Source organism: Macaca thibetana, chromosome 6, assembly GCF_024542745.1.
Source record: "Macaca thibetana thibetana isolate TM-01 chromosome 6, ASM2454274v1, whole genome shotgun sequence".
Classification (NCBI taxonomy): Eukaryota; Metazoa; Chordata; class Mammalia; order Primates; family Cercopithecidae; genus Macaca; species Macaca thibetana.
This window is the reverse complement of record NC_065583.1, coordinates 399,994-411,592: the sequence shown is the minus strand read 5'-3', so window position 1 is coordinate 411,592 and position 11,599 is coordinate 399,994. Positions and strand designations below refer to the sequence as shown.

The following is an 11,599-nucleotide window of genomic DNA, read 5'->3' as shown; positions in this document are numbered from 1 at the left end:
ACTAAGTATCCTACAATGCATAGGACAGCTGCCCACAACAAAGAATTATCTAACTCAAAATGTCAATAGTGTTGAGGTTGAGAAATCCTGGTCTAGGCTGGGTGTGGTGGCTCGTGCCTGTAATCCCAGCACTTTGGGAGGTCAAGGCAAGAGGATCACTTGAGCCCACCAGGAGGTCAAGACCAGCGTAGGCAATGTTGGGAGACCCCGTCTCAAAAAATAAAAATAAATTAGCTGCACTATAGTCCTTGTTACACAGGAGGCTGATGCAGGAGCATCGCTGGAGCCTAGGAAGTGAGTGAGCTGTGATCGCACTACTGCACTCCAATCTGGGCAACAGAGTGAGACCCTGACTCAAAACAAAAAAACATTGAAAGAAAGAAAGAGGCCAGGTGCGGTGGCTCAAGCCTGTAATCCCAGCACTTTGGGAGGCTAAGGCGGGCAGATCAAGACCATCCTGGCTAACACGGTGAAACCCCCGTCTCTACTAAAAATACAAAAAAATTAGCCGGGCTACTGGTCGGTGCCTGTAGTCCCAGCTACTCGGGAGGCTGAGGCAGGAGGACGGCGTGAATCCGGGAGGCGGAGCTTGCAGTGAGCCGAGATCCCGCCACTGCACTCCAGCCTGGGCAACAGAGCCAGGCTCCGTCAAAAAAAAAAAAAAAAAAGAGAGAAGGAACAAGAAATCAATCAATCAATCCTGGTTTAGATGACAACATGGATCAGGTTTTTTTTTTGTTGTTTTTTTCCCCAGACAGTCTCACTCTGTCGCCCAGGCTGGAATGCAGTGACGTGATTTCGGTTCACTGTAACCTCCACCTCCTGGGTTCAAGCAGTTCTACTGCCTAGGCCTCCTGAGTAGCTGGGACTACAGGCGCCCGCCACCATGCCTGGCTAATTTTTTGTATTTTTAGTAGAGACGGGGTTTCACCGTGTTAGCCAGGATGGTCTCAATCTCCTGACCTCGTGATCTACCTGCCTTGGCCTCCCAAAGTGCTGGGATTATAGGCCTGAGCCACTGCGCTCGGCCTGGATCAGGTCTTTATGCCAAAATGAATCATGCAGTCTAGGCTCAGTAGGATAAGGCTGTTAAATGTCTGATAAATTGGGAAGGAAAAAAATATGGAGTCAGTAAAACAGTAGGCTGTCTAAAGCTGAAGGGCAGGTATAATTGGAGTGTGCTTAAGTGTATTAGAAGGCTAACAGCTAAGGTCATAGTGCAATGGGAGTTGATTTCAGATGTGTAGCCAATCTGTGTGAAGATGAGATCCGGGGTACAGTCACAGAAGTAGAGGAACAAGTTTAAACAGTCTGATTTGCGATACAGCAGTGAACAGCTGAACCTAATAAGGAAGGCATTCAATAAACAGATGAGCTATATGTTTTTCCTCAGTGTTTTTGTAACCCATACCTCTACTTTTCATATACCTGAAAATCTCCCATTCGCCCCTTACGTGTTATTTAAAATTTCAAAATTGAGTGTGATTAAAATTAATGAAAGCAATAGTAATTTTAGAAGGAAAAAAATTTATTCAGATGAGGTGATAGCCATGTCACTGTTAAGCCTGAACTTTTCTTTCCTGGGTGGTGTAAAAGGTTCAAGAAAACAAGCTGCTTTTAATAACACTCTTGCAGTCTTTTCTCCCCAGAGCTAAATATATCAAAACATTAAAAAATTAAAAAGTTTTCGAATAAAGCTTTTTCATCTGTTTAGTCATTTTATACCCAAGTTTCTCTAGAGTATTTATCTGGAAGTTTCCAGTCAAAACAATTAGACTTTGAGTTTCACAAACTCCTCTTGAAGCTTTCAGTGAGGCCTGCACATCAGTATGAAACACATTCTTTCCAAAAGCTACCATAGGTAGATTTTAGGAACAAGCTCAGGAGAACATCACTCAAAATAATTCCAAGTATTTCACTTTTTTCCTTCAAATGACATTCATGAATCTGGTCCTCGAAAGACTAGTCAAGAAAATTAGACATTTTTTAGCATTAGTTTGCTCATACATACATATGCTATATTCTTATGTCTATTTTTGGCAAGTTTTGATGTTCATTATGAAATGAACACAGCGAAATTGGTGCTTGCCCCTTGACATTTCAATGTCAATGTATTTTAAGCTTCAGTGTGTTAAAACTCTGCTGAAAATTTTTAACTTTTGAAATGTTCAAGTATAGATTCTTTTTCATGGTTCTTCCAACCTTGGGGTTGTTCTGTCCACGAGTTCAGCAGAATCCATTTTTCCTTGACAACCAAGAAACTTCAATATGTAACAGAAAACATGGAATGGCATTTAGATCTTCAAAAAGCAGGGCAAACTGGAATGGATATACTGTTTCTCACAATGGTCTATGCTGACAGCAAGGCTGAAGATTTCCAGTAGGTTATGGGTTATCAGTGAAAGTTGATGCTTGGTTGTGACAGCTGCAGTATATCTTGAATGCCAGTTTTCTTCAATCTTTGCCAAAAACCCAAATTTAACACAGTTTGCTGTATTGCCATTAATATATACTGCTATAAAATTTCCTCCAGCTTAGTTCATTTGATACAGCTGCAAGTCTTTGGTGGTCAAGTAGTAGGCTCACAAAAACAGCACATACACAGTTTTGAAAGCCTTATTCTGAATGTAAGCAAAATACAGTTTTCTTCATCAGTAGATTCATTGCAACTAACAGCAATGAAGGATGAGCCGATGTTTTTTTTTTTGAGACAGAGTCTCGCTTTGTTGCCCAGGCTGGAGTACAGTGGCGCAATCTTGGCTCACTGAAAGCTCCGCCTCCTGGGTTCATGCCATTCTCTTGCCTCAGCCTCCTGTGAGCTGATATTTTTTAAGATCTGAAGTTTGATACATTCAGTCATTAATTCAGAGTTAAGACTGCAGAAGTAGATGAAGAAATTCTGGAATTCTTTATTTGTGGCAGCACTCAGAATGCAAGGTTTCACAAGTTTCTCCATTTTTTTCTCCTTTGCAATTAAAAGGGCTATTTAATATTAAGCTTTCATGGCTTTGAAGATTCCTGTGAATATTTCAATGCTGTCCAGTCTTAAAGCTGCAGAGAATCGGGCTTTGCAGAACACTCCACTGTTTTTAATGGCATGAATTTAGCAGTGTTTGGCATGGTGTCACTGCCCAACACTTTCAGATAACTCAAACTGAAGAAGTTGACCCTATCTTCTGCATAATAACATGAATATATACTTGCGAAAAGCCTCAAAAATTTTTTTTTGGCTGCCATTTTTAGCTACCTCAAAGGAGATAAGAGAAAAACAAGGAGTACTGATGATGGAAGCATCTGGTCCCTCTTGCAGAGTGATGAATGATTTTATTGGTGGCAGCTGGGTGGCAGGACAATCCAGGCATCCAGTTATGCCTGGGCCCCAATAAGTGAAATCTTTGTTCATTTTCTTTTTATACACGCGTCTGCTTCCTACAACCCGACACCATTTAGTGGTGCCCTTGGTCATATCTAAATGATCTTACTTTCATAATCCTTTGATTCTAGCTTGCAGAGTCAAGACGAACTCTAACTCATGGGATGGACAAACTGGAAGATGTAAAATAAGTAAGGCTTTCTGGGCCAAAAAGCCTCTTTTTACACAAAATCAAATTTTAAAAGAACATTGACCTCAAAACAATAACACCGTCCTGGTTATGCAATAGAAATAGCTATATAAATGGAATCATATCCTTAATGAACACCTCCTGTGGCTACCCAACTTTTCACACATCTTATTGATTATAGGCCTTGCTGTGAATGCTTTCTTGCTCTATCTGAAGTATTCCCACCAAAGAGCTGTTTCCAACTTTATTTCCTATATTATGAAAAATGAAGTTTTTTCAACATTGTAACAAAGGATATGATAATGTATACTATATTAAATAAACCATTATACAAAAATAGTTCCTTGTACTGTTAACTATTATTATTACTTTGGTCAGTAAAATTCTAAATCATGCAACTATAATTTACATGTTTACCAATGGAAGGAAGTGACAATGAACTGCATAAAGAATGAAAGAGACAGCGGGGAGCGATGGCTCACGTCTGTAATCCCAGCACTTTGGGAGGCTGAGGCGGGGGGATTACGAGGTCAAGAGATTGAGACCATCCTCGCCAACATGGTGAAACCCTGTCTATACTAAAAATGCAAAAATTAGCTGGGCATGGTGGTGTGCACCTGTAGTCCCAGCTACTCGGGAGGCTGAGGCAGGAAAATCGCTTGAACTCGGGAGGAGTAGGTTGCAGTGAGCCGAGATCGCACCATTGCACTCTAGCCTGGCGACAAGCGAGACTCCATCTCAAAAAAAAAAAAAAAAAAAAAAATTGTGTCTTAACTGTGCACTTATCAATATTTACTATAAAATGGGGGAAGGGGATGATGATAAAAGTTAGCAGAGGAGGGCCGGGCACGGTAGCTCATGCCTGTAATCCCAGCACTTTGGGAGGCCCAGGTGGTGGATCTCCTGAGATCAGGAGTTCGAGACCAGCCTGGCCAACATGGCGAAACCCCGTCTCTACTAAAAATACAAAAATTAGCTAGGCATAGTGGTGCATGCCTGTAATCCCAACTACTAGATGTGCTGAGGCAGGAAGATCGCTTGAACCTGGGAAACAGGTTGCAGTGAGCCGAGATCATGCCATTGTACTTTTGCCAGGGCAACAGAATGAGACACCATCTCAAAAAAAAAAAAAAAAGTTAACAGAGGAATGGAAGATTCTCTCTTTTCCTCAGCTTCAGTGTACTAAGACCCAGAAGCATAGGACATAAGTTTTTTCCATGGGATAATTTAGTTATTACTTTGGGTGAAAACATGGTGATAGGATTTGTCCTTAAAGTCAGACTAGTGTAACAGAGGTAGCAGTGATTTATGGTTAGATTTGTGTCTTAACTGTACACTTACCAATATTTGCTATAAAATGGGGGCAGGGGGTGATAATAATATCTACTATATGAAGCCTATAGGACAGTGTTCTGTGTGTTTTGACTGCAACTCAAAGTAAGCATATTTTTAGACTAAGTATACACATGTATATATATAACTTAAAAGTTTCATAAAGCAATACTTACCCTTACTATGTCCATGTGTTCTAATATTTTCTCTTATTTCATTTTGAGGTAATGCTAGGCGTGACCCATTTATTTTATTTTAAGACCCACTAATTGGTCAAAAAACTCAATTTGAAAACCACTGCTATAAGGAGAACAAGAGGAAATACATTTTATAAACTATAAAGCACTACTAAGATGTGAGAAACTGCTGCTGAATATCCAGGTCAACCTTTATGGGCCTGAAGACAACCTCTCTTTCGTTTGGGCACTGCCAGGAGTCAAATTTACCTAGACTTTTGGTAAGGAAGATGGTACTCATTGTCATTGAGACAATTATCTAATGCTTAGAAGTCAAGACTAGAAAGCAAGGCATTAACCATATCAGCACCCAAACAAGGGAAGACAAGTTACAAGAAAGCCAAGTAAAACAGTAAACATTTGTTTAGTGCTTTATGGTTAACATATGTGATCTCTTTTAATCCTTATAATCCTAGGGAAAAAGTGAAGCTCAAGGAGGTTGACACCTGTCCAAGACTAGACAGTAAGTGGCAAAGCCAGGTCACCTGATCCTAAATCCCACAATCCTTCCACTATGATAAAATACCAGGAAAGAAAAGTGATCAGGATATGAGGCACATTCTGATCCATCAAAGATGCTTTGCCTTGCTCTAGAAGGAAAACAGATCCTACTCAAGGTAGGATGCAATCCCAGACTTTCAGAGGAGGGTGTGGCCAGTTGCTACCAGTAGTCTAGGACTCACACCTGGCATTTCTTTCTACCAATATATCTATTTTGACACTGTTTGTGCTGAGGTCCCAAATGTCTATTATCTCCAAGTACTGTGGCTTTCTATTCCTATCTGTACCTGTCCCAGGGACTTGGTCAAGGACTCACATTAGAGAGAAATGAAGTACTGGGTATCTGTTACTCGTGTCCCGCGTACTTAGGTAGACAAGACAGTATTAGCAGTAGTGGTCCGCTTCCAGTGACCATCATATTATTTGTTCAGCTTCCTCTGGGGAAGCCAATCTGCCCCAGCCTTCATGGTTTTGTGTCTCTTTTTTTTACCCATATGACCATCTCTCTTCACTGTGTCTCCCTCATCAAATAAAGAGTTTAGCAACTAAGTAGCTGAGGAGGTGGGAAAGAATGCTACACATTCCCCAGCTCTCCTAGTTACCTTTCCACTCCCTTCAGCCCCCCACATTCCCTCATTTCTCTCACCTGGTACTCCTGAACCACCTCCTCCAAAGGCACCACACTGTGCTGTTTGTGGCTCCTGGATTCTCGGCACACCACACAGATGGCCTCTTTGTCCACCTCACAGAAGAGTTTCAGGGCTTCCTGATGTTTGAAGCACATGCCCTGATCATTACTCCGGTTCCCCCGACAAGGAGTGGGGCACATCTGGCAAATTATCTGGACCATGTTGGCCAGCTGCAAGTTGGGACGAAAGCTGCGACGTGTGAAGCTCTTTCGGCACTGGGGGCAGGTGAACTGCCCTGGAAGGGGCGAGGAAGGAGGCGGGTGGATGTCAGGATACAGCTCTTCATCTTCGTCCTCATCGTATGCTTCCAGTATTTCTTCTTCTCGGTAGACATCAATTCTCAGGTCAGGTCTCCAGCCTCCTAGGTAATAGTCCTGATTTTCCTCTTCTTCTTCCTCCTGGTCCCACATATGGTCTACGTTGTCCCAATTAGTTATACCACTGTCACCGAGCCAGAGTTCACCGTCCTCTTGGTCTTGGAACAACTCTTCGTCAGCATTCCCTCGATACAACACCTCTCGAATGGAGCCGTCCCATCCATCCACGGCCCCCACCGCTTCGCCGTCCTCCTCCTCCTCCCATTCATCTTCCTCCTCGTTCTGGTCCTCCTCGTCCTTCTTACCCCACAGCTGGGTCACACACCCTCGGCAGAAGTTGTGCCCACAGCTGATGGACACGGGGTCCTTGAAGTAATCCAAGCAGATGGCACACACCGCTTCCTCCTGAAGGGTCTGCATGGGGCTGGGAGTAGGGGCATAACCAGCCATCTTAATGCCTGCGGCAGGTGTAGTTACCTCAGCTTGGAGCTGCGGAGCGGGGACGCGCCTGCAGGCCTGCTCCAGACTACTCTGGAGAGCCGAGGCAGTCCTCAACCTTGCTCTTCCTTCTCGGCCCCGCAGGGCAGCTTTGATCCCCTCTCTCAGGGTTCGAACGCCCAGATCCAGACTCAGCCTCTCTCTGGGATCGGTGGGGACAGACCAGGCTGCAGCGCCCAGCTGCTCGGTCCAGTCACGTCTCTCGCTACCCTCAGGGTGTGCCCTACACTGCGGCGTCCGCCTCAGACGCAGCAGCCAGCTACCCGGCCCGAGGCGACGCAAAAGGACGTCTCGCTCACGCACACGCTCGGGAGAGACGCTCTAGGCTGGCGGAGGACCACGTCTCTATGGTGTGCCAGGAGCCGCGCCGGCCGGGAGTTGGGTGAGCTGGGGGGCGCCCGGGCCGCACCGCCCGCCCTAGCTGGGCTAGTGCTGCACATTCCAGCCAGCCCCCTCCCCAAGACCCCATTCCCAATCCCCTTCTCAGCTCCCTCGGGCCGGCAGAGCGGCTCTCATCAGGTCAGCGGCGGACGCCGGGAAGCGGCCCGGCTTGGGAGAGGTAGTTTGGTTGGTTGGCTGGTTCTGGATGGGGGGTCAACCCTCGAGGGGGACTGGGTCTCCGAGCTGTTGTCCGGCCTGAGCGGGAGCCCCGGGAAGTTTAGAGGGAAGGGGGATAAATCTCTCCGGGAAGCCCCGCCCGGGCCGGGGCCGAGTTGGTCCACGGCGGTGGGGAAGCTTCGGACACCACCCTGGTGCTGTCCCCTGTCCCGCCGTCCGCGCTTGGGGTGCCTTGGTGGGGATCCGGGCGCCCAGTGCCGCCCGCTGTCTTCCCGCAGTCGTCGGGCTGCAGCTCCACGCAGGCCTCGGACCCAGCCTACCGGCGCCCGGGCCTGTTTCCGCTTGCGGGGCCGCGGCTGCGCAGTATTGCGGCGTCTCCCAGCAAAGCTGCGCCCCGGGCGTGGGTCCCCTGAGGGGTCCGGGGCTTAAGTTCCCTTCGGTTCTGCCGCCTGCCTCGGGGTAGGGGTTCCGCGTTCCAGCCCTGAGCTCTGTGAGCTCGGCCGGGAGGGGGCTGGATTTGGGACCACACTTCCTCACCGCCGTGGTTTAGACTTGGAGAGCGGCTGGCCCCTCCTTCCTGTCCCGGTGTCCTCCACTGTCTGTTATGCCCTTTATTCCTGCCTGGGGAGGGAGGGCTGGGGGCGCCGTCTGGGTCTGTTTTCCACCCCAGCGGGGCCCTAGGGCAGTGTCATTTAGACCCCACTCTGTCACCTTTCCTGGAGAGGGGCCCTGATCCAGGGCTGAGAGATTTTTTTGAGATGGAGTTTGGCTGTCGCCCAGGCTGGAGTGCAGTGGCGTGATCTCAGCTCACTGCAAGCTCCGCCTCCCGGGTTCACGCTGTTCTCCTGCCTCAGCCTCCCGAGTAGCTGGGACTACAGGCGCCGCCACCACGCCCTGCTAATTTTTTTGTATGTTTAGTAGAAACGGGATTTCACCGTGTTAGCCAGGATGGTCTCGATCTCCTGACGTCGTGATCTGCCCGCCTCGGCCTCCCACAGTGCGGGCTGAGAGATCTTACAGTGTGAGGGGGAATGAGGCCTTGAAAGGCTTCTCAGGGGTTGTCTCCTTCTGTCTTCTGTCCCTCCAGGTAGGGACAGAACCAGGTCAGGCCTGGACTTGCAGTCCCGGAGAACAGAGGATGGAGATGGGGGCTGGTGCTCATGGGCTCTGTGTATGCCTTCTGTGTGGCCTGGTTCTGTGTATAAATGTTCCACCCCAGTGCTGAGGGCCAAGACACCCCCTTGGCTTTGGTGCTGGGGGCATCCTGGGGCAAGGAGTGTAGGCAGAACTCCTCAACGTTGGAGATTTGGGGAAATTGTGTCCCCTCCCTTTTAGACTCCTGTAGCCCCCTGCAGTGGCAAGATCTCAGCCCACGGCAATCTCCACCTCCTGGGCTCAAGCAATCCTCCCACTTCAGCCTCTGGAATAGCTGGGAACACAGGCATGCACTACCACTCCAGGCTAATTTCTTTAGTTTCTGTAGAGACCGGGTTTCGTCATGTTGCCCAGGCTGAAGCGCCATGGCTATAGTCACAATTATTGCACACTACCACCTCAAACTCCTGGGCTCAAGTGACCCTCCTGCCTCAGCCTGCAGAGTCGCTGGGACTACAGGCATGCACCACCATGCTTGACTTAACCATTCTTTTTTAGATTTTTTTTTTTTTGAGACAGGGTCTTGCTCTGTTGCCCAGGCCAAATGCAGTATTGTGATCATGGCTCATTGCACCCTTGATCCCTGGGCTCAGGTGAACCTCCTGCCTCAGCCTCCCAAGTAGCTGGAACTACAGGTGTGCATTACCACATTGGGCTAATTTTTATTTTATTTTTTTGTAGAGATGAGGTCCCGCTATGTTGCCCAGGCTAGTCTTGAACTCCTAGTTTAAGCAGTCCTATCTCAGCCTCACAAAGTGCGGGAATTACAGACCTGAGCCACTATGCTCAGCCCCATACAAGGTTTTTTGTTTTTTTTTTTACCTGCCCTTCAGTGAGAAGTACATTGCACATACTGATCCAATACAGACCTGCATATATATAACAGAAACAAAATTTCTGCAAACTCTTCTTTCCCTTATGACATCCAAGGCACTCTGATATTTTATTTCAGTAAAATGCTGTTGAAGACCCACGGACGTGACTGCACCCCTCACTAACTGGTCACTGGTTTGGGGAGGAACACCAATGTCCCAGTGGAACCTTGAGAACACCTTGGAGTCCTCCTCTTCCTCTCTGGACCTGAGCCAAACTGTGAGTGGCACAGGGCAAGGACCATATGTATTCTGTTCATTGTTGCATACTCAGTTCATTGACCACAGTGCCAAGCACACAGTGAGCACTCCCTGTGTATCTGCTAAGTAAATCAACGAACAAACCCAACACATTTCAGCCAAGTCCTGCTGATTTGTTTCTCCTCCGTTCCAGCCTTACTTCTGCCAGCCTTACTTACTTCCAGCCTCACCCCCATCAGCTTCAGACTGGATAAAAGGAAACCATTTCTCTAAAGGATCACTTGCCCTCTCACTTCAGGCCATCCTGCAGCCACCAGAACCTTCCACATGAAATGAAAGGCTTACCACTTCATAAGCTTTAAGGAAATTCTTGGCCAGGTGCAGTGGCTCACTCCTGTAATCCCAGTGCTTTAAGAGGCCAAGATGGGAGAATTGCTTGAGCCAGGTGTTTGACGCCAGCCTGGGCAACATAGTGAGACCCTGTCTCTAAAAAAAAAGAAAAAAACAATTGGCTGGGTGCGGTGGCTCACGCCTGTAATCCTAGCAATTTTGGAGGCTGAGGCGGGTGGATCACTTGAGGTCAGGAGTTCGAGACTAGCCTGGCCAACATGGTGAAACCCCGTCGCTCCTAAAGATACAAAAATTAGCCAGGTGGGGCGGCAGGTGCCTGTAATCCCAGCTACTTGGGAGGCTGAGGAGGAAGAATTGCTTAAACCTGGGAGGTGGAGGTTGCAGTAAGCCAAGATCGTGCTACTGCATGCACTCCAGACTGGGCAACAGAGTGAGACTCCATCTCAAAAATAACAAAAATAAATAAATAGCCGGGCGTGGTGGCTCACGCCTGTAATCCCAGCACTTTGGGAGGCCGAGGCGGGCGGATCACAAGGTCAGGAGATCGAGACCACGGTGAAACCCCGTCTCTACTAAAAATACAAAAAATTAGCCGGGCGCGGTTGTGGGCGCCTGTAGTCCCAGCTACTCGGGAGGCTGAGGCAGGAGAATGGCGTGAACCCGGGAGGCGGAGCTTGCAGTGAGCCGAGATCGCGCCACTGCACTCCAGCCTGGGCGACAGAGCGAGACTCCGTCTCAAAAAAAAAAATAAATAAAAAAATAAAAATAAAATTTTTTTTAAATTACCTGGGTGTGACGGTGTGTGCTTGTAGTTCCAGCTACTTGGGAGGCTGAATTGGGAGGATCATTTGAGCCCAGGAGGTCAAGGCTGCAGTAAGCAGTGATCGTGCCACTGCCCTCGGCCTGGGCAACAGAGCAAGACGCAATCTTTAAAAAAAAAAAAAAATCCTGGCCAGGTGCAGTGGCTCATGCTTGTAATCCCAGCACTTTGGGAGGCCGTGGTGGGTGGATCACGAGGTCAGGAGATCGAGACCATCCTGGCCAACATGGTGAAACCCTGTCTCTACTAAAAATACAAAAAATTAGCCGGGCACGGTTGTGGGCACCTGTAGTCCCAGCTACTCGGGAGGCTGAGGCAGGAGAATGGCGTGAACCCGGGAGGCGGAGCTTGCAGTGAGCCAAGATCGCGCCACTGCACTCCAGCCTGGGCGACAGAGCAAGACTCCGTCTCAAAAAAAAAAAAAAAAAAAAAATTAAAAAAAATAAATAAATAAATAAAAATTTTTTAAAAATTACCTGGGTGTGACGGTGTGTGCTTGTAGTTCC

General features: G+C 47.6%; 1 protein-coding gene across 2 annotated transcripts; it reads right to left on the bottom strand.

The window, feature by feature from the left end:
- Positions 1-1,507: 1,507 nt before the first annotated feature.
- Positions 1,508-8,037, bottom strand: TRIM52 (tripartite motif containing 52). 2 transcript variants are annotated; one of them, XM_050794598.1, is made up of 2 exons: positions 6,279-8,037; positions 1,508-3,814 (listed from the first exon to the last, which is right to left on the bottom strand). In XM_050794598.1, the coding sequence occupies exons 1-2, from the start codon at positions 7,086-7,088 to the stop codon at positions 3,770-3,772; spliced, it is 855 nt and encodes a 284-aa protein (XP_050650555.1). In that variant the 5' UTR covers positions 7,089-8,037; the 3' UTR covers positions 1,508-3,769. The 2 variants fall into 2 exon arrangements, with proteins under 2 accessions (XP_050650555.1, XP_050650556.1); XM_050794599.1 differs by having other exon boundaries at positions 1,508-3,546; positions 6,279-8,035.
- Positions 8,038-11,599: the final 3,562 nt, after the last annotated feature.